Consider the following 23,162-nt stretch of genomic DNA (forward strand, 5'->3'; position numbering starts at 1 on the left):
CTCTCAAGTGCTCCGCCAAGGGGATGCTGGCTGATACACCGTCCCGAAATAACCACCACCACTCTCCTCTCTCAACCCCCAGCGCAGCCGCCTTGGCTCAGCGCTTTGCCTCCCATCTCCCCACAGCACCCCGGAGCTTACAGCAGAGGAGGGGGGCGTGAAAAGGGGGTATTTTAGGAATGTTTATGGTTGTATTGTCCATAGAGTCCAACAGCTCCACGGTCATGTCTGGGTGCCTTGGGGAGCTAGGGGAGCAGCACTGTGCACACAAAAACACATAGGCATTGATTTCAAAGTGGATTTGTGGATAGACAGACAGTCCTTTAACAAATGACTCAAGTTCAAGTCCTATGTTGGCAAGCATCTCCCTGCTGAAGTGTCCTTGAGCAAGATATTGAATCCCTTCCAGCTCCTGGGGTGCTGTACTATAGCTGACCCTGACCTCTGACCTCTACCTGAATTTCCTTATGGGGATCCATAAAGTATCACATTATTAGTATTATTATTATTATTATTTGAGGAAGTATCAGGGGATCAGCCTAGCCTAATTTAGCCCTTGGCCTAATTCGATGAGCCAAAATTTTAAGAGCCAGCAACATGTTCCTATAACAAACAGTGTGAAAACAAGAACATTTGTAGGCCTGTGCATATTCTATTTCAATATGTGTCAACCCCTCAAGTGAAAGAATCTCATTACACATGTTGTATGTTGACTACTAGCACTTAACTTAGCCTACTTTAAAATCCTCCCTGAGGACCTGGAATGGAAAACACAAATGGCTTAAACTTCTATACCAGGAACTTGTTGGAAAAGAGTGGACCCACTCCTTTCCAACAAGTTCCAGTACCACAATAAATATACAAAATAATCACTCCCCACGCATTAGCCCTTGAATTGCTTTCAGAAAACAATGTTTTTTGCTGTTAATATCGCAGGTGACCCGGGAGGAAGAGTCGCTGCAGTGTCCGGATGTGGACGTGGCACAGCGCTGCAGCAGTTCCGGTGAATGTCCGCTTCTGATACCGAGGAAGGATTAGAGAAACACCCCGGGAGGACATCGGCGTAACAGTTTGTCGACCACCGGGTTTCTAACTCTGCTCTGAACAGAGGACAGCCTAACTATTTACAACACTTCGGAGGTATGTTTCGATTTGAAACCATTTATTATGTGACATTCCTGCCTAGCTTGATACGGGGACTAGGATTTTGCTACGTTTGCTAATGCTAGCTAGTGCTACCAGCTAGCGTCGCTCTGCGAGATAGCTGAAGCCCACTAGTTGGCTAACATTTGCTAGCTCCGGTCTGGGGATTCACAGCTGATTCAACAACTGCTGCTGTCATCATGATTGAAGTGGTCCCGTTGCTAACGTTAGCTAGCTAGGCCCCATAAGCTGGCAGTCTGGAAAATCAACGATCCTCTTCTGCGCATCGCCCTGTGGCTAAGCTAGTAGCAGGTAGCTTGCGCTGGCCAGGTTCCGTGTTGTGAGGTTTTGGTTGACGTTAGCTTGCTAACGTTAGCTAGCTAGTAAGGTAACAGTAATGCGGTACTGAGGTTGTTCCCGTTAGCATACACTTACGCTAGCTAGCTTTCCTCGGCTGTGCTTTTGATCACATTATCCCTCAAGGTAGTTAGCGATATATTTGCCTGTCTTAAGTTTCCTACTATGGGAGAATACATTTCGTTGTGGCTTTAAGAATACTTCTGTAGTGTTTGACTGAAATGGCTAAAGAGTAAATCGCTCTTCGTGTTCAGTAAACTGTGAACCTAGCCAGAGAGGAGCAGATGTGGGTCACTCAACAGGCCCGTCATACTAAATAGCTGCACGACTCCAGCGATTGTGTTTCTCGTCGTGGCACCTGCACTGCTGAATTATTCAAAGGCCCTGCTCGCTTAGCCCGTGTTTGTCTGTCAGATGATACTCATCATACTGTCACATAGGTTAGGCTAAACTTCACAAGCCAAGTGAATAAACAACACAACTTGTGCACATCTGTTGGCAAGAATGAGGTTGATATATGATATGTAGGAATAATCTTGCTCAGTAAGTTGATTGCTCTACTAAGTAGAGGGACCTTCACTAGTAGGTAAATGACCTGGCTGTGATGGCCCTTAGACATTTCAGTCAGATAGAGGCATGGGTCCTGTAGAAGGGACACTTAACAAATCTAACAGTGTTTTCACTTTTTATTAACCATTTCATCTCCTCCTGTGGGAGAGAGTTACAGGTCTTGTGGCTTGTGCCTGTGGTGCTGTAAATTAGCAGACCGAACAGACCACTATTGAGTTTGTTTTGGTTTAAGTCAGTGTCTTGTGCTACTTTCAGTATGACAATCATGTGCATCCTCTGAGTAAAGTGTTAGGTGTTGAGTTAATGTCAAGCCAGGCTTTGTTATTGCTCTGTGTGCTGAGTCTCACTATAGTTAGTGACTAAGGTGCAATTGGAGGGTGTGACCAAGTCAAACAGAAAGCTAATAAAGGTGTTTCTCTGATACAGGAAATATGACGGATATAAGTATGGCTGACTGTTGTGCCCACTCTCAGTTAAAAGATGTGCAGGCTTGAATGTTCTGAAAGCTTTGTGTGTTACTTTCCCCATTGTTTGTTAGTTCAGGTGTGAGGTGCCTACAAACTCAGCTTGCTCTGGGTCATGTGTCTTCCTGTGACTGTCCTGATTTTTAATGACAGCATAGTTGAAAACAGAATAGAATGTATCCTATAGGTTACATAACCTTTGACTGAATTGCACAACTCCTGTTCATATATCAAGATGAAGTCAAAGATTTGGCGGTGAATCCTCTCAGATCCATTGCTTGTTGTGTTTAAGGTTCTGGCCGTCGTCTTGTAGCAGCACATTTCCCCCTTAGTGTGAGGAGTGCTGTGTGGGCAGATTCTCCTCTCCGCTGGAGAGAGAGGCCTTCACTTTAGACCCAGTGTAACTCAGGACTCTCAGCCTTGCTCATCATTAACATCACTATACTGCCCCACAGGCTTCTTTACTCCAGGCATTCCAGTAGTGAAATCTCTGTTTTCAACTCGGTAACAGGCTCGACAGGCTGGTTGTGAATGATCGTTTTGAGTAACTCTTGGTGGTTCTGTCATAATCTAATCCAGATTTAGGGATGAACTGAGGATGAATGTAAACCAGCAGACTCCCATGGCGTCTCCATACGGCCAGCCCCAGCCTGGCTATGGCCAGCCCAGCTACGCTCCCCTGGGTGGGGGGTACCCCGCCCCCTACGCACCCTACAATGGCCCTGCGTCAGCCTACCAGCCCGGGGCTCCCCCACAAGGTAAAGTGCAGCTTCTGTCTGTGTGTTTTTGAATGTGTGTGTCGGTGAGACAGAGAGAGAGAGAGAGAGAGAGGGACACACATCAGATTAGCCGTGATGCTGTTCAAGCATTCACAAGGCCATAACCTTGAAGTGTCCTACCCCCTTCCCTCTGCGTGAGTGTGCTTGCAAGTGTGAGAAAGAGCAGCGTGCCACTGCAGTTCTAGCTTTTGCATTGTGTTCATCTGAATTTCCTGTGTCCCCTCATTCCTTCACCTTGCTTTAAGTATTTCCCTCCATCTCTCTGTATTTGTCTTCTCTCCCTCTTTCTTGTATTTCAGGTTACTCTCCTTATGCAAGCTTTCCCTCTAAGGCTGTGGCAGCCAACCCAGTCTCTGACCTGTCCTCTTCTCTTGACTTAGGTAACTGCCTCCTCTCTGTCTCTTTCTTGCTCATTTCCCACTCCCACACGCTCTACTATCATTGCTTTGGAGTCAGACAAAGATGTTGGACTCGTTTGTAAAATACTGTTCGAACTTCCTGTATGTACAAGTGGGCGTTATCGTTCCTGCCATGTGCTCTTCCCCACAAGCACTAGAACAGGATCAGTTTAGCCCGCCCCACGCCAACAGCTGTTACCATAGCAACCAATCTGTTACTGACCTCAAAGTAATTTCTTATTACAGAATTGCAATATGAACTCTAAACGTGGACAACACTTCTAGGTTGTGACAGATCTGTTCCAAATTAGATCTTTGCATCAGTAGGATATATCTCTATTTGCTATTTCAGTGTCTAGTAGCAAAGGCAGAGTGATGTCTCACTTCCTCCCTGTCTCCTGGACATCTCACTTTTTGTTAAATTATTAGTGGATTGAAATTTTCAAATGATTTCTGAGCTGCAAGTTTAATTTTAGAATACTAAAAACTGAAGACAAGTTGGCAACCTGACAAATACAATACTAGAATTTACGTACCGGCCACAGCCAAAAATTGTCAGATGTCTGGTGTTGATTTCAAGCCCTGATCAGAGCATCAGTCCCATGAATCTGACTGATGCTCTTAACACACATCCCTTGCTAGCCTGGTTTCAGTATTTAGTCTGTCCTCCTAAACCTCAGAGGGAAAATCTGGGAATGTAACCAGGTGGTTTTAAAATAGTGTCTGGGATCCACAGTGGCCTATAGCCATGTTCAGCTCGCTGCACTAATCTCATCACTGTAGAACGATTGATTTCAGAAAGGATTCAGGATTATTGTGAGCAAAAATGATTATGTCTATTGCAGGTAGCTGTGTAATCTTTTATCCCCGTCTTTCAGGTCCTGCCAGGGGCCCTCCTACTTCTGGGCCCCCTCCAGTCTCAGCGCCTCAGCCCTACTCCCAGTACAGTCAAGGGGATATCCAGAATGGACCCCCACCTATGACCCAGGCACCGCCCAGGTAATTACTGATTAAAATCACATTGAAAGATAGGGGGTTCTGGTTGTGAAATATTCAGGATAGCACTCGCCCTGGGGTGTCGGTCAGAACACACTAGACAGGAGACAGGATGGAGCTTTAACCGTTTAGTGACTGATTTATCCTCAATACAGCACAGCGGTACAGTAGACCCAATTATGACATGCATCAAAGCTAGGTGTGTGGTCTGAAACAAATCGGAAATAAAATATACATACATCAGGTTAGTCATAACTACCAACAATTCAACTAGGCTTTGCTGAAACTGTATACAGGACTTAACAGTAATGATAATCCTGGTTCTGACACTGATGAAGTTAGTAACAATGTAAACACTGACAGCAATAATAATCCTATTAATACAAATGCCAATATCAGTAGGCATACTAACGCTCATATTAATACCAGTACTACCAACATCAAAGACCCGCCGACCGTGTGGCTGGGTTACGTTTCACTAGAGCAGCAACACGTGGGTTTCATATAAGAAGCCACTGCAATTAGCAACTAATACGATATCAATTCCTATTTACCAGTAACAGTATTAATCAAACGCATGTACGGCTGATCAAACAGAGATACATCTAGCCAAATGTACACACAATAACTACGTCTATTAACTCTGTAGTCCGAAACACGTCCGTTCTTAGTCTCAATATTAGGATAAGAACATATAACTTACTGGTTGGACATTCATGCACACAGGAAAGGGGGGAGAAACATGCCAATTAACCAAAGGAAAAGTCTGTTAAGTCTTGCAGCGGTGACTCGAGGCGCACATCAGCGCTCGCTCCCATATGACGCTTGCTCGGGTGCACGCATGCACGCGCCGCCAATGGAGAGGTCCGCCTGGCCAATATGGGACTTTATTACACACATCCATGATGTGTTTTTTTCTTCAGGGGAATTCTAGATTTAGACATCTAACTTCCATTTATTTCTGATTGAACCTTAGTGTTTCTCTGCGTTTTTTGTGGTCTTGATCACGTCCCTGCTGCATGTTTGCATGGACGGTCTGTATACTTGGGATGCTTTCACACCAAGCTTCTTTGAAGCGGTTTATTCAAATTCTTATTTTTAATTCTTAGTTTATTCCAATTACAAAAATGTAACAAGTTAAACGTTTCTGCTATGGTTCAGAAAGAACAGAAAATGAACTTCAGGTGTACTTGCACCCGCAGCACGGTGTAAGCACAGATGGTTTAGTGTGTGCGCAGTGTTGACAGTCTGTATGTCTCCAGGCCTGCCGTGTCTCAGCCATACAACCAGGGAGCAATGAACCTGTCAGGGCCACACCCCTCCTATCCCCAGCAGTATGGGGCCCCACCCAGCATGCACCAGGTCACCAATCAGATGACTGGGTTGCAGATCACCTCTGGACCGCCCACACCGGCCGGGCCAGGATATGGTAAGCCTTGAATGGATTTACACTTGACTGCAAAGTCATTTATCAGAAGAATGATGACTACTACTGGCTCTTCCCCCCAGGCAGCTAAATAAATGTGAATGGTAGTAAAGGAGATGTCAATCAAAATGGCATATTGATCTGCCCCAAAAAGAAGTGACAAGCGATCCTGTGCTGTCTGACACTGGGTTCACACAGGAAGCTTTCACGCGCAAGTCGCAGTTGGGTTGTTCACACAAGAAGCGTATTCCTCCGCGCCGGCCAGCACCTCTCCTGCTCTACAGGAGGAGAAAACCCTGTGGAAACAGCTGAAGGCTGCTTACATTGTGCTCCAATAGCCACCAAAGCTTCATCTGTTCACTGTTGTCCTTGTAGAAACACTGCTGACAGCTCACTGTACTTTTCCACATCAGGGATTAACTTTATGTCTTCCATCTTCTTCATTTCTCCCTTTCTTCACAAACTCCCTCATATCAAAGCAGTCACATTTATTTGTTTGTTTTTTCAGCATCAGTCGTGACTTGTGATCAGGCAATAATTAGGAAAGTGTAGGGGACCTAGATATATCTCTCCACGGCCAATGTGAATGACCTGACCCATTAACATGGGCGCTGAAAGGAAGCGGCCTCCGCTTCGGGGCCGCTACACGTCCTGTGTGAACCGAGCACGACAAACAGGTGTGGTGGGTTAGAGATGAATTTGTTTCATTTACAAACTGGGATGATCTTGATTTGCTTGAAAAACATAAGGAAAGTCAGTCACACCCTTAACTGAACAAATTTTACATACATAGGAACAAGTCTATCAGAGGCTTCATGACACTTTGTTGGTCTATGTCTCTCTCCTCAGCTCCGCCTCACAGCTCCCAGCCTCCAATCAATGCTGCCTACTCCGCTGCATCTCCTCCCTCCTACACCCAAGCCCCTCCCCCTGCGTCCACTGCCCCCACCCAGGCGCCCCCTCCCAGTGACCCTGCACCTCCTCAGCAATACTACGGAGGCCCTCCTCCTTCACGACAGCCATTCACCTCCTCTGTTCCCCCTACCTCTCAACAGCCGTTCACCTCCTCTGCACCCCCTCCTCCCTCTCAGCAAGCCTTTCCTCCCTCCTCCTTCTCCGGTCCTGTGCCTCCGCCCAGCCAAGCTCCCGCTCCACCAGTGTCCCAGCCACAGCAGTCCTTCCCGCCCGCCCAGCCCCCCTTCTCCTCTGCCCCTCCACCTGTCAGCCAGCCTGCCTACGCCACTGGCCCGCCTCCCCCTGCACAGGGCTCCTTCCCACCTAGAGCTCCACCTCCTTCTTCTCAACCTGGGCCGTTCCCTCCCTCCGGTCCTCCTCCCACCTCAGCTCCTGCTGGCCCGTACCCAGGCGCCATGCCCTCCCAGCCCCAGCCCCCTCCGCCCCAGCCTTCTCCTTACCCCGCTGGCCCCCCTCCTCCCAGAGCGCAGATGCCTCCCACCTCTATGGCCCAGGCCAACCACCTGCCCCCAGGCCCACCGGGCCCCCCTGGGCCTCTGCAGCAGCCTCCGCCTCAGCCTGGCATGCAGGGAGGATACCCCCCCCAACAGAACGGTGAGGAGAGAGTCATCAATTTAAACACTAAATGCCACAACCCTCTCAGATACAACCCATATTATTCAAATGGAAATGGGGCATTCACTAAGGAAGCTAAATGGATAACTGCATGTTGTTTTGTCCATCGCTCAGTGATTTTCTTATTCTCTCCAGGAGCATTTGGACAGGTGAGAGGCCCTCAGCCTGGCTATGCAGGCCCATATCCCGGGCAACCAAACTACGGAGCCCCAGCACCAGCCCCCGCTCCTGCTCCCCCAGCACAGAAAAGACTTGACCCAGATGCCATCCCCAGCCCGGTGAGACATACACACTGTCCCCCTCTGCTGATCTCTTACTTTTATGACACATGCTGACTGTCAATCTCTGGCCCTAATTTGTTCCACACACCTCATTTTAAGATAGGGTAGTTGTGATGAAAGGTGATTTTTGAGGCGTATGTCTGTGTGAATGTTAAAAATGTGATGTATAAGATTTTGCATGCACTACAGCAGCTTAACAGTAATAATCTGTCTTTGTTGCTTGTAACCTTCTGTAGTCTCCTGTACATGTAGAACAGCTTAGCATGTGCATCAAACAGGCTAGATCTACTTGTGCCTGTAATATAGTCTACAGTACCACTAATCTATAATCAATACTACCGATCAGTCTGGACAACAACATAATGCTGCCTGCTACTCGGTACAATCTTGCTGCGTTTTCTCTTCTCACACTCTGTCTCCTTTTTATCTTTCACTCTTTGTATGTATTTATTTTATTCTGTTTTATTTTATTTTGCACATTTTGCTGGACAAACTCTGTTTTGAATGTAAAGCAAGCGTCTGACCTGCCGGCTGTGCAGAAATCAAGACATAGAATAGATCCAGACGCTATCCCCAGCCCAGTAAGTCTCCTGTGTGCCTGCCTTTAGCTCTGCTTCACCCTGTCCTCTCTGCTCTGTTGCACTAACACCACTGCTTCACCCCCTAACCCCGGCCTCTAACTCCCCCAAGCCAGTGGTATTCACAATGTCAAAGATGGGCTCCTGTTGCAAACATCAACAACTCAGACTTCTGTTCTATTGTATTGATGGCTCAGTCGTCCCCATTCTTTCCTATCCAGAAGGGCCTAGCAGATATACCAGTACACTGATCTTATCCGCCAATATAGGCATTTATATGCTATATTGGCATCTGATATATTCCAGCTATAATAATGCCACAGTAAAATTAGCACACTACAACTAGAACACTAGAACGGTCCTGTACCAAAGACCAGTGTACATAACATTGTTTCACAATGCTATTTGCGTCTTGGGTACTGTGACTTATGACAATTTTAGCAGTCACTGTGGTCTTTCTCTGTTACACAGACCAGATGTGACATATTTAAGGTCTTTATTCAAGGAACACTAATAACTTTTATTGGCAAATATATGTCATCAATCTTCCTCTCTATATCATCTCGCCAGCCCCACTAGCTCAGTCCCACCATGAGTTTCATCAGGAACTTGAGGCAGCCCATCTTAGTTTTGACAAACATGTCGAGGGTTTCCAGGGTTTGTCATCATTGGGATTCTCAGACAGCCACCCCTTCTCAACTCTCCCCCCTGCATGCCAGCCTGCAGCGTCTTGACTTACCCACATAAATGGCATGCATTAAGGAATCCTGACTTTTTTCCAGGGGATGTGATTTATTTCTGTTTTCCGAATCTTCTCATTACCGAGTCGTGAATGTGCACAAACGATGTAAACGTGTCTGTCCCACATGTCACCTGTGCTATGTCATTCGCCATATCTAGACAAACTCTTAATGGGTTTTCAATGTCTTTTCAGTAGCTGTGTGTGTAGGGTAATGTGAAAGGCTTCTCCTGCATGGGTGTTAGATGTTCATCTTTGAGACTTTGTCAGACCCAGGGAAAATTTGTCATGTGTACTTAAATGTGTGTATCCACGCTGGGAACGTGATGAATTAGGACTGTTTTCCTTCCTCAGATCCAGGTAATAGAGGACGACAAGGCTAAGAGCAATGAGCCATTCACCACGGGGGTCAGGGGTCAGGCCCCGCCCCTCGTCACCACAAACTTCCAGGTCAAAGATCAAGGTAGGCTCTACTTCCTGTTAACATCACCTGCATATCTGCAAACACTTCTCCTCACATTGCCAGGGCTTAAAGACCTCCCGTAATGTGCCGGATTTCCGGCGTATTGACGTTTTATATTCACAAACTATTTACTAAAAAAAAAAACTCACTCCACGTGGGGTTTTGTTTTTGATGCGTTTTATCCAATCATGTTAAGCAAAGCAATATTTTACAATTACCAATGGAATGTGAGTAAAAAAATTTTTATCCAATGAACAGCGAGCTACTTTCTATTACCATGTAGCACTGATTCCGTGGTACAGCACAGCTGAAATATGGAAACGAAGTTTATGAAAGCTGGTGAAGATACACGCGCCACTGAGACAGGGGTAAAAAACATGCCGCGATAGGTATGGATTGAATAAACGGGTGGAGACAGGAAACCGTTTGACACTTGGTGCGACAAATTAAGGGAACCGGGTGTTTGTTCTGCACTGTGTGCTCAAAGAGGCTGTACGGCACCAGCAGAAAGAAAGTGCTCTTTTGACATGAGGAAATCCCAGACACAACGCCGCTGTGCGCGCACTCCGATATCTGACCACATTGCCGGGAGCGACAGTTACAGCTGTAGCTTCACAATTTACAATCGTCATTCAGCATAAAAATGTGACATTGCTTTGACTGTTCTCTACGGAGCTCCCCAGGGGTCACCTGGTAAGAAAAAAATAATTTGTGTGGAAATCCATACGGGCACCGATTGGTCAACTGCGCACGGAATAGTAAACCGTGCGCATGGATTAGTAAACCGTGCCGTCAAATTAGTAATCGGTGCGTACGGAGTCCTAAAACATGCCCGTGGATTAGTAGACTGCACACGGATTTGTAATATGTATATTGATAACGTCAAACAGGGACACCACAGTGGCCCACAGAGTTGCATCTACAATTTGTAGATGTATGCATTAACTAGGGTTGCAAAATTCCGGGAATTTTCAAAGTTGGAAACTTTCCATGGGAATTAACGGGAATTTATGGGAATTAACGGGAATTTATGGGAATAAACGGGAATAAACCAGGAATTTACGAAATTGAAGGTATGCTCTTAATAGGGAACTTAAATATAGTTGGGGAAAATATATTTTAGCATAATCCTGACTAAAACAACCAGATATCATGCAAGTACAGTTGAATATCTATGCTATTCCTCAATCACATGCACACATAGCACACTGCTTACTGCAGGGCTATTGAGACCACGCCCCCTACATGCACTGTGCATTCCTGTGCATTTTTGTTAATTTTTGAATGGGTTGGGTCGGGGGGATGAGTAATATTTAACTCAACATTCATGTTTTTGTTCTTCAATGAAAGAATTGATTGTTCAATAAAATATTTAACACTTGATAAAGTTCTACTTACAAATAAATCTGTTTTAATTGTATTATTTTGGATGGATGTCTGCTTATAACAAAACAAATATTTATGCTTGGATATGATACCTTTCCATTAAATTACCCTCAATTCCCAGTTAATTCCCATAAATTCCCATTAATTCCCATAAATTCCCATAATTCCCATGGAAAGTTTCCAATTTGGAATATTTCCAAAATTCCCCAGCTTAACTTCCCATGGAAATTTACCGGAAACTTTCTGGAAATTTACCGGAAATTTTCCACCCCTTTGCAACCCTAGCATTAACATGCTTTTTCTACAAGCATGATTTATAGGGAGTAAATAGGTTTCTTATTGTCACCAAAACACACATCGGATCATATATGTGAACCATAACCATTGATTGATCACACCAGTAGGTCTATACTGGTGTGGTCTAGATGCCTAATGGCTATTATAGCTCACTATTCGTATGCCAAGCGGTGTGTAATGGCTCTGGCTCACTGTATATAGGCCTAAAAGTCCCTCTTTGATGTTATCAATATACATATTACAAATCTGTGCGCATGGTTTACAGTCAGGAACATTTCAGGCTCAACATGTTTTTTTGGCCCTGTGTTTACGCTGTCTTTATCCAAAAACAAATCAAATGATTTAATAACACTCTTTAATAAAACGGTGTTGTCAGAGCTTTTTTAACTTTTATTTATGCAGAGAAAGTTGACAACACCCTGATAGGACTTGGGTCTCTCCTTCTGAGGAAGATTATGTGGACAATATGGTAATGGTCTTATTAAACAATGGGAGAGGTTTAATTGTTCCTGTTTCTATGTGTGTGTGTGTGTGTGTAGGAAACGCCAGCCCCAGGTTTATCCGCTGCACGGCGTACAACATGCCCTGCACAGCCGACATGGCCAAGCAGTCTCAGGTGCCGCTGGCTGCCGTCATCAAGCCCCTCGCCACGCTGCCGCCAGATGAGGTGAGAGACGCACCGACACCACCCTCCTCTTTCCACCCTCTCCTCTTAAACTGCCCGACTGTTTCTGAAACAGAAACCGTTAGAAACAGTTGTCACCCTCGAGCCCCATTCAGACTGGGTTAGTTTTCAGGACAATGTAGTTGTTATCACAGGAGATACTGTCCTTTTTGGAGGAAACCTTTGGAAACCTTTCAGAAAGCTAGGAAGGTGCATTATTTGAAATCATACGTCTTCCTCATCATGTGTCCCATGTGTATATTCTGCTCAGATTTTAGTAACAGTTGGACAGTTGCCACCCTGAGCCTGATTTGGAAGAGATTAGTTTTGCCTGATATGTAATTGTTATCGCAGGATGTCTGTAATGACAATGGGATAATCTGTCTCAAAATTACAGAGATGGGAGCGGCTATGTGACCTTGTTTCGTTGTACTTGTCGCTCGTGTAACCAATATCCATTCAGACTGGACTAGTTTTACCTGACATAATTTTTCCAGGACAAATAACTGTAGCTAAAAGAGGGCGGATCTTAACCGATGTGGGTGCGGCACTAAAATCTCAGAAATGCATTACTCTCCTCCAAATAGGGTTTTTAGATGAAGCTCTCCTTGTTGCTAATGTTGTAAAATGGATCATGATGTCTGTCAGCCTCTCCTATCCAGATCATTGGATCAAGAAGCATATCTGACTCATCTCCTTTTCTCTCAATCTTTCTTGGTCAGACCCCTCCATACCTGGTGGACCACGGGGAGGGCGGTCCAATCCGCTGTAATCGCTGCAAGGCCTACATGTGCCCCTACATGCAGTTCATAGAGGGAGGTCGCCGCTTCCAGTGTGGGTTCTGCAGCTGCGTCACAGAGGGTGAGTTGGTGTGTCTGTGTCTATGTGTCAAAACCTAAACTGAATGCATGATGAAAAAAATGAGGTGTAGAGTTGGAAGTCCTTGGAATTTGTTTTTTGTTTTTTACTAACCATATTGACATCCTCCGTTTCCCCTTCCTGCTGTTTTCCACCAGTGCCTCCCCATTACTTCCAGCATCTGGACCACACTGGGAAGCGGGTGGACTGCTATGACCGGCCGGAGCTTTCACATGGCAGCTACGAGTTCCTGGCCACGGTCGACTACTGTAAGGTAAGGCACGAGATTGATGGGGGTCTGCCTGGCGGGCTTGAGTCTCCTGCTGAGGAGGAAACTAACTTTTTTTCCCATTGGCCACAGTATCTGTTGGATTCCAAAACTGAGCAGACACTTTCACTATTTTAAGAGCCAAATTGGATTTTGGAATAGATTGTGGAATTTTATCAGCATTTGCCTGGTGTTGATTAACCACCTTGATCGCCGATGGAATTTTAGTGATATGTATAATTTTAATTTTGTGATATATTTCTCTTTCAACCTCTGTCGATCCTAATGGTACCTGAATTACTCTGGAGAGAGGCAGTTCATATGACGAGCCTTGTTCTCTCAGTTGCTTTGAGATAAATGAAAGACAGTATATTGGATACAGGGTTTCCCCTGGCTGATTACACTGCATCCTTTTAGGAGGAAACGTAACGTTGATTGGAATGTTTTGAGAAAACAAGATCCATTATATGAAATCATTAGGGCTGGACCCGAATATTTGACTATTCGGATATTCGTTCGTTGGGTAGGTATTCGGTTTTCAATTTTGGGATTCGGATATTCGTTTTTTTAATGTAATTTTATATGTAATCCGTAAGCCGGTTGCCATTGACGCTGCGAAGCAGTTTCTTTTTTTTTTTTACTTGCATTCAAATGTCAGTCACATTTGCTGATCACCATGGTGGCACAGAGAAAAAAGTACGACCTGAAATTCAAGCTGTCAGTTGTCAAATTTGCTGAACAAAACTCAGGAGAAGCAGTAGAGAAGCAGCAGCAAGACATTTCTCCATTGATCTTTTTTTTTTTAAATCTTTTTTCTAAGGTAGGCTACCGGTATTTTGATACGGGGCTCTCCCTCTCTCTCTCTCTCTCTGCGCTTTAGAACGTAACCGCTGTGAAACGATCAGAAAATAACGTTTTATTTCTCGGTACTACCACTCCCTCTCTTCATTCACTTTCTAGCTCGCTCGACCATCTCTCTCTCTCTCTAGCTCGCTTGACCATCTCTCTCTCTCTCTCTCTCTCTCTCTCTCTCTCTCTCTCTCTCTCTCTCTCTCTCTCTCTCTCTCTCTCTCTCTCTCTCTCTCTCTCTCTCTCTCTCTCTCTCTCTCTCTCGGGCTATTAATTGAAGTTATATGTATGTTAAGTATGTTTTCAGCGCTGTGTTTTTGTGAGGAGGAACTGTGACTATGTGTGAACTTTGTCGGGTGAACTGTTACCCGTGTATGGAAAGCCAAGCAGTTTGAAGGTGCGTGACTCTTAACACCCCCCCCCCCGCGCGCGCGCTGCGGCCGAAGCTTCGAATATTCGCTGTTGATTACTACCGAAGCTCCGAAGCCCAAAAAATGGTATTCGGGACAGCCCTAGAAATCATACATATACCTTATACAAGAGTAAGTTGTCAGAGGAGCTCTGTATACAATATAGACTCAGTATCCTTTTTAGGTGGTATACCTAGCCAGTGCTGAGCAGGACACACTTTTGCCTCCAGAACAGGCATGTACAGGCTGGGAGGAGACATGATAAGCCAAGATACTAAATGGGACAGGTTATGGACATTAACATTACTTGGTGATATAAATCTACGCACCAGAGACTCCCATAACAAAATAGATGTTCCTAACAATGTTGTGATAATCTGCGACAGAGTATAACGTTGCCCTGTCTTGTTTTTTTTTTTTTTTTTCCATTTGACAACCTATCCGGTTGTGATGTGATCCCACACTCCCTTCAACCTGTTTGGTTGGTGGAACTCAAAGTGACACTGATGAGCTGTGTGTTCAGCCAAAGTTGAGTTTTAATAGCGTTTAAAAGGCAGGAAAAACCCTTGGATATTCAGAATAGAACATGGCCTTTCTCTGTCTCCTTCTCTAACAGAACAACAAGCTTCCTCAGCCTCCTGCCTTCATCTTCCTTATCGACGTGTCCTACAATGCTGTGAAGAGCGGCATGGTCGGCATCGTCTGCCAGGAACTCAAGACCCTGCTAGACTACCTGCCCAGGTACACACACACAAACACATAAACACAGGAAGGGAGAAAGGAAGGAGGGAAAGAAGGAATGAGAGGAAGGAGGGAACGAATGAAGGAGAAGGAAAGAAGCAGGGAAAGAGAGAAGAAATGAAAAGTCGGAAGGAAGGAAAGAGAAAGGATGGATGGAGGGAAAGACAGAATGGAGGAGGAAAAGGGTGGATGGAATGAGGGAAGGAGAAAGAGAAGGAACCAAGCGAGGAAGAAAAAGAAGGAAGCAAGGAGAAAAAAGGAGAGAAGGAAGCAAGGAGAAAGACGGGAGAGAAGGAAGGAAGGGAGGAGAAGGAAAGAACAAACCAAAAATGTCTCCCTTTCAAAGTGAAGATTTGCTAAATTTGCAAAGCTCCCTCCAGTCCTAACATGTACAATAATACAAGTACACACACAGTACATTCAGCACTTCACCTTCCAGCTCACCTTTCTCCCATCTCCCTCTGTTTCTGCGTCCAGGGAGAACCCAGACATGGACTCTGTGGTGCGGGTGGGTTTCGTCACCTACAACAAGGTGTTGCACTTCTACAACGTCAAGTCAAGCCTGGCCCAGCCCCAAATGCTGGTGGTGTCGGACGTATCGGACATGTTTGTGCCCCTGCTAGATGGTTTCCTGGTCAACGTCAACGAGAGCCGGGTGGTCATCGAGAGGTGAGAGGGCATAAAGCAGACACACACACACACACACACACACACACACACACGCATAAACGGATATATGAGGTGTATATACACAGATGAAGCAGTCCGGATTGATGGCACACTGCTGTTTGTGTTTTCCAGTTTGCTGGACCAGATCCCAGAGATGTTTGCAGACACCCGGGAGACGGAGACAGTCTTTGGACCCGTCATCCAGGCAGGACTGGAGGCGCTCAAGGTAAACCGCCTCTATCTTTTTCCGGGTTCCCATGCATGTCTTGCAAGTCTTTGTAGGTCTTATAGATTTTTAAATTCCACAAAAATTATAGAAATATTTGGAAGTATTTGGAAAAAAGTATTGAATTTTGTAACTGAAAATGTGTAGAAACCTGATTTTCCTGTTCTTTCTCCTTTTATTTGCTTTCTTTTTGTCTTGTCCTTATCACATCATGTGGCTAGTCAGAGACATAGCTGATGATCGGCATGTTGCTGTGTGTCTCTTCCAGGCTGCAGACTGTGCAGGGAAGCTGTTTGTGTTTCACACCTCTCTGCCCATCGCCGAGGCTCCTGGCAAACTGAAGAACAGGGAGGACAAGAAGCTGGTCGGCACCGACAAGGAGAAGGTAGACACCAGTTTAAAAAGATGCATATTGTGGTAAACGCTAGGCTTTTATCTGTCAAACAAAGAAAATGTATGCAGAAATGAAGTTCCACTCCAAAATGAGATCCTCCTTTTTTGACTTCTGCTACTACCCACTGTGGAATACTACCATGGTTAACAGCCAAAGAGCCCTGATTGACCCCCTCTCCCTCCCTGTGGTCTTCAGTCTCTGTTTCAGCCCCAGGTGGGTTTCTACGGCAGCCTGGCTAAGGAGTGTGTAGCCCAGGGGTGCTGCGTGGACCTCTTCCTCTTCCCCAACCAGTACGTGGATGTGGCCACACTGGGGGTGGTCCCTGTCTCCACAGGGGGCTCTGTCTACAAGTACACCTACTTCCAGGTGAAGGAAAAACACACTTCTCATTGAGTCTCATTCTGAAACGTCTGCTCCAGGGTTTCCCATATATGTATTATATTCAGGCAGCCCACCCAAGAGAATGTTGTTTTACATTTATTTTGAGGGCTGTGATGCACTAGTTTATGAAAAACAAAGTTTTAATGCTTTCGAACACTGAAAGCATGTTGTTCAATTACAACAACCATAATTCATTGCACCTTTGATGCAGTCAGTGCTCCCTCTAGTGATGCTGTGTCTGTGCCAACACATGCTGAATAGAGAGGAAAAGTTGGAAACAGCATTATGATGGACTTATGATGGAAGGATGTTGTATGCTGAGGAGGTTATATTTGCTTCACAAAACTAGTGATCATCAAATGGGGGGAATAGTCAGCTAATGTTGCAGTAGTAAGTAAGTCAGGCATTGCTAGACTTACAGTTACAGTTAATAAGTCTAGCTGTAGTTAATACAGTAAGCATAGAGTAAGTAAGCTCAATAAATAACGTTGAAGTTGTCAGTAAAAATGCAGTCAATATAGTGTAATACATACACACTCACAACTCCAAAAAATGTCAAATCCATCATTATTTGAATGGATTGAATAGAAGAATGAAGAACATTTCTCACTCAGCTCTCTTTCATACCCACTTTCTTATACACTCACTGACTTATACTCCCTCTCTCTGCCATAGTCTTTCTCTCTCTTTTTTCTCTCTCAGTCATACTCACCCTTTCCTACACACAAACACCAACTCCTAACATACCAGACTGGTCATTTGATGGTGTGTTTTATTTATCCCAGGCTCAGACGGACCGTGAGCGATTCCTGAACGACCTCCGACGAGACGTTCAGAAACCAGTCGGCTTTGATGCCGTCATGCGGGTGCGCACCAGCACAGGTGAGACTGCTCTTATACATCAAAAGACAGTCAGACTAACAGACACACACAAGCACACACAATAAGACTCCCCTCCCCTCTCCCCTTTTCCTCCTTCACTCCTCCTCCTGTCCCCTCAGGTATCCGAGCGACAGACTTCTTTGGCTCCTTCTTCATGAGTAACACCACAGACGTGGAGCTGGCAGGTCTGGACTGCGACAAGACCGTCACCGTCGAATTCAGACATGACGACAAGCTCAGCGAGGAAACAGGGGCACTCATGCAGGTGCGTGTTTTTGTGTGTGTGATAGATAGAGGAGGAAAATCCTGTAAAGGGAGTACGTTTTGTTCTCACTTTTGAAAGCGGCCATTTAATGGTCGCCTTGTCTTTGGGTAGTGGTTCCCAGCTCTGGTCCTCAAGACCCAGAGCCCTGCTGGTTTTCTGTCCTACCAGGTAGTTAATAGCATTCAACTGGTGTTCCAGGTCTAAATCAGTCGCTATTAGACGGCACTTCCCTGGGAATATGTAAATCGATCAAGTGAAACAATGAAAACATGTATTCTGGACTAGTTCCTAGGTTGAGGATTTCAAAATGACACACATGGGTGTGTTCACACTATTCTGCCTTTTTTTTTAAAGGAAAGCCACTGCCTCAACTACATTTTGTAATGGTCATGAAAAGCCGGTTGCTCAGCTTGGTTTCCATAATGACTAGCTGTAGTAGTTGCCACTCAGCAACAAAAAAAAGCTGAATTCCTCTCAGCGATTGAAAGCACTCTGTTCTGCCTAAAAAGAAGCTAGAGGCAACGTCAGTTCTAAAGCGTCCGCTTTACATCCGCCTTGCAGCTGCTCCCCATTGACTTTAATGTAAAAAAAGAGCTGACTGCTTGAAAAAGCGCATAGTGAACACAGCCTAGGCCAGTTGATTTGCAAGAAGTAATTAATACAAGTGCTGCCCACTTCTCATGTGTGTGTTTCCCTGCAGTGTGCGGTGCTGTACACCAGCTGCAGCGGCCAAAGGCGCCTGCGTGTCCACAACATGGCCGTCAACTGCTGCTCTCAGCTGGCTGACCTCTACCGCAACTGTGAGACAGACACCATCATCAATTTCTTCTCCAAATATGGTGAGGACTAACTAACCCCTTCTGAACTGAAAATTATAGAGGGTCAGGTCATTCGGGTTAATGGTGGATTGGTGGAGAGCGCAGAACGTGCATTTACACATTCTGCATTATTAGTTAGACAAGCAGACTTGTGTCAGAAGGTTGCTGGTACAAATCCCCAAATGGGCTGGGGAAATGTGAGTGGGGAAAGAGAATGAGTAATGCTCTCCCTTCAAAATTACCATCCCCTCAAATTACCATCAAGAAAAGCACTTAACCCCCAACTGCTCCTGTGGAGCCGCTCATTAGCCAACAGTAGAAGGCTGTGGCTGTCCATGACAGCTTCCTGGTATCAGTGTGTGCAAATTTGTTGTGAAGCAACAATGCAATGACCCAATTTCCCCATAAGGATCAATAAAGTTAATCTTATTTTATTAAATCCCTTACACAAGCCACCATTTCTTTTAACATATGAATCCCTGGTGGTTGACATACTGCATTGTAGTTAGATATTAGTGTGTAGTAGTGGTGTCACTATTTATTTGTGTGTGTGTGGTGCAGCGTTCCGCAGCGTCCTGAACGGCCCCACCAAGACAGTGAGAGACAGTCTGGTCAACCAGTGTGCCCAGATACTGGCCTGCTACCGCAAGAACTGTGCCAGCCCCTCCTCTGCTGGCCAGGTATTGAAAACACTAGCATACATACACCCGACAGACAACACAACCCCTGACACACACACTCACACTGATAATCATCTCCTCTTGGTCATTGACAACATGGAATACCTGGTGTTACAAAAACACGGTAAACACTCTCAGAAATTATCAGGTTCCTCTTTATCGTTATTGACATACATGGGGAAAAATCCACTGCGTACACATAGAGAATTATCTCATGCTCATTGGCACACATGGGAGCATTTTGTATTAAACAGAAAAACTATACAACAACCTTACGTTTTAGTTTGCGCTTTTCTGCCTTCATTGTCTTCTTTTTGTGTTGCCCTGATCATATCCACACATCACCAAGTGTCTGTTTTGGTGTGTATTTCACGAACTGTACCTGTTTGCTGTGCAGCTGATCCTGCCAGAGTGCATGAAGCTGTTACCGGTGTATCTGAACTGCGTGCTGAAGAGCGACGTGCTGTTGCCGGGTGCCGACGTGTCGTTGGACGACCGGGCCTACCTGAGGCAGCTGCTCAGCTGCATGGACGTCTCGGAGAGCCACGTCTTCTTCTACCCGCGCCTGCTGCCCCTGGTGAGACCCCACACACAGGAACACAAAGCCCTTCTCTAGTCTATGTTCTGTTATATATCAGATAGTTCTGGTACTCAGTGGCTCAGTTCTGGACTGGCTGTTGTAAAATAGATGGATTCAGCTCACAGCTCAGTTCAGAGGGTTCTTCAATACATTTCTTTAAACTCCACAATGAGCATAATCAAATTTTTGTATCACAAAATTTTGTGTCACAAACATTAATTTCATCCCTAATTAAGGCATTGTTGGGTATGATATGGATATATATGATATGGAGGACAGTATGGTTTAGGGTTGCTCCCTCTTAGTCGATTAGCCGTAGTTTGTCAGTCAGTCAGACTGTTTGAAAGATCTTGAACATATTGTCTGAGTTACTTACTGAAGATTCTCCCTGGCACTCCAGACAAAGTTGGAAGGCGAGACATTGCCGGTGGCAGTGAGGGACTCGGAGGAGCGGCTGTCTAAAGGCGGAGTTTACATCCTGGAGACGGGGCTCCACCTCTTCCTCTGGGTGGGAGCCAACGCCCAGCAGGAGCTGCTGCTCAACATCTTCGGCACGCCAAGCTTCAGCCAGATAGACCCCAACATGGTGAGAGAGAACACACCTGCTACTGTCTTGTGGTTGTTGACCTTAGCTGATTGACCCACAGTTAGCGTTTAAGCCTAATTTGCTGTTGCTGAGAAGACAACACACTATGTTGACATTACTGAGTTTGTCAGGGACATGAGACATTAATCAGGAATAGCAGTGTATGTAAGTGTTAGTTCAGTGTTTGTAATCCTCTTTTCCATCGCTTTTCCTTGAGAAGATGCAACTTTTTACATGGTTGGTCAGTGAGGCGGATTTATCATCATTTTTTAAACTTTGTGCGTGTATGTGACGATGTTGACGTATTAATTAACCCACCGTCTTTTTACATTACTCAGTTTCTCCAGGACAGGGAATATTCATCCTCTTTTGTTTGTCCTGTTTTTACTGTGAACTAGCGTTGCTGCTGTGGTGCTGGCATGTTGTCATGGTATTGTGCCGTTTCTGAAGATGTTAATGTGTTGTGTTTCAGACAAGTCTGCCTGTGCTGGACAACCCCTTCTCTCAGAGACTCCGAGAGATCGTCGAGTCCTTCAGAGCACAGCGATCACGATACATGAAGGTCAGCTCTTGCCTGTTTCCTCTCTGTTAACCTCTCCTCCACACGGTCTTGTTCACCCTACTTTTTTATTTGTCCGATTCCAGTCTGCCTGTTCATTCTCACTTTCTGTCCCTCTCTCTCTCGTTTGACTAACTCTCTCCGTCCTCTTGTTTGCAGTTGATGGTGGTGAAACAGGAAGACAAAGCCGAGCTGATATTCAGGCACTTCCTGGTTGAGGACAAGAGCGCCAGCGGGGGAGCGTCATACGTGGACTTCCTGTGTCACATGCACAAGGAGATCCGCCAGCTTCTCAGCTAGGCCCCCCCCTCCCCCCTCCCCTCCGCCCCTTTACCTATACGGCCCCACTGACCCCCCGTCACCTTTCACCCTTCCCTCTGAAAGCGCTTTATCTTTTTTTTTCTTTTTTTTTCTTTTTTTTACCTAATAAACTAAACCTCCCCTCGCTCTCCCTGTCAGCCAAGGGCCAGAGACATATACGCAGCCAGCTGGCAGATCTTGTCATGCCTGTGTGTTAGAGAGAAAGTGCGTGTGTGTGTGTGAGAGAGAGAATCTAATGTTCATAGAGCTCTACTCTGCCTCAAATCTTAACGCTCCAACACAGCAGGAGCTAAATAATTGGCGAGGGAGGGTAGTGTGTATATACACAAGCGAGCATTTGTGTATGCAACTGACTGTGAGTGAATGAATGAGTGAGTGAGTGAGGGAGAGGGCTGATGTTGATTGTAGTCGGTGTACTGTCTGTAACACTAGCACTGAAAGGCTGTTCTGGGTGCATAAACGACCCTCCGATAGCAAACTCGACTCTTTTTGTATGATTGAAACCCAGTAGAGCGAAGAATAACTACATAACAAGACATATATGAAATGAAATAAATGCTGTTCTTTTCCATCTAGAATTATTTTTCTATCTGTCTTTTCTCACATTTTGCCATGGCCTTAGTACCCCCCCCCCCCATGCTGCTCCACTCATCCATAATGTATGTGTGCTTTCATTCCCAGATGTGAACTTAGTCGCCCGCTGCCCTCTGTGTTATCTCCCGGTGTGTCGGTGGGTGCTCGCATCAGAGCTTCAGATCTAAATACTCAGTGAACGACCACTCAATCTGGAGTCTGCTTACCTTTTTATAGTTATTACCCGAAGCAAACATACAGGGAGTATCTTAAATCTAAACTCTGGTGTCCACAAACACACTGAAAATAACACTAGTAAGGGCCAAGCGGCTGCTGTGACTACTGTCATCCTCACCAGTAATTACAGTAATTGGTATAATCCAGATTTGCTAAAATCAGCTTCAGTCGAGTGTCTTGCCCGTCGATGCATCGACATCTGGCTCAAGCGCAGCCTCAAATCTTTTCATTGATGGACCAGATGTGCACTTTGAATTGCTGTCATGATTATGTTACATCTGAGAGGAAACCACCATTAACTGAAAGTCTATGCACCATTACGAAAGGCCAGAGCAAAAAAATAGAACGTTGCTGGTACAAATCCCCAAATGGGAGGAGGGGTATGGACTTGTGATCTCAAACATCACAGCATTGGTAAATTCTCCACAGGATTAGTTTCTGTGGATAATTCTGTCTGTTGGGTTGTTCTGCATTGCATATGATGTATAGAGCTGCAGACTATACATAAGTCAAAGGATGTGGTGGCAAAAATTGTGTAAAAAAGTAATTCACAATTTCCAGCCAACACAAATGAGCAGAGAATAACAGCAGATAGATGGACATGAGTTGTCTTTTAGCTAAATTTATGGGTCTCCACACTGAAGACTTTGGGTGCGTAAATAAAGTATATAATCTGTACAGAATTTAAAAAGAATCAATTTTAAAGACCTGCCTGAACAGCTGTGGTTTGTTAA

At 45.3% G+C, this 23,162-nt stretch overlaps 1 protein-coding gene across 1 annotated transcript; it reads left to right on the top strand.

The window, feature by feature from the left end:
• Nucleotides 1–1,017: 1,017 nt before the first annotated feature.
• sec24c (SEC24 homolog C, COPII coat complex component) lies at nucleotides 1,018–21,905 on the top strand. Its single transcript, XM_071523980.1, has 24 exons — nucleotides 1,018–1,140; nucleotides 3,114–3,292; nucleotides 3,613–3,693; nucleotides 4,590–4,710; nucleotides 5,970–6,136; nucleotides 6,983–7,702; nucleotides 7,859–8,001; nucleotides 9,676–9,784; nucleotides 12,007–12,134; nucleotides 12,854–12,992; nucleotides 13,148–13,263; nucleotides 15,133–15,257; nucleotides 15,735–15,926; nucleotides 16,059–16,152; nucleotides 16,421–16,537; nucleotides 16,742–16,912; nucleotides 17,713–17,809; nucleotides 17,929–18,074; nucleotides 18,775–18,913; nucleotides 19,454–19,572; nucleotides 19,970–20,149; nucleotides 20,553–20,738; nucleotides 21,211–21,300; nucleotides 21,457–21,905. Exons 2-24 carry the CDS (start codon nucleotides 3,133–3,135, stop codon nucleotides 21,595–21,597), a joined length of 3,681 nt encoding a protein of 1,226 aa, XP_071380081.1. The 5' UTR covers nucleotides 1,018–1,140; nucleotides 3,114–3,132; the 3' UTR covers nucleotides 21,598–21,905.
• The last annotated feature ends 1,257 nt before the right edge of the window (nucleotides 21,906–23,162 follow it).

Source organism: Centroberyx affinis, unplaced genomic scaffold (genome assembly GCF_046629955.1).
Source record: "Centroberyx affinis isolate AG114_WGS23_722 - 3 ecotype Tasmania unplaced genomic scaffold, CSIRO-AGI_Caff_v1 ptg001131l_1, whole genome shotgun sequence".
Classification (NCBI taxonomy): domain Eukaryota; kingdom Metazoa; phylum Chordata; class Actinopteri; order Beryciformes; family Berycidae; genus Centroberyx; species Centroberyx affinis.

Coding starts and splice junctions, on each gene's coding strand:
- sec24c (XM_071523980.1), top strand. CDS start 3,133: ATGAATGTAAACCAGCAGACTCCCATGGCGTCTCCATACGGCCAGCCC. Junction 12,135..12,853: donor CCACGCTGCCGCCAGATGAG/GTGAGAGACGCA, acceptor TTTCTTGGTCAG/ACCCCTCCATACCTGGTGGA. Junction 18,075..18,774: donor AAACAGGGGCACTCATGCAG/GTGCGTGTTTTT, acceptor GTTTCCCTGCAG/TGTGCGGTGCTGTACACCAG.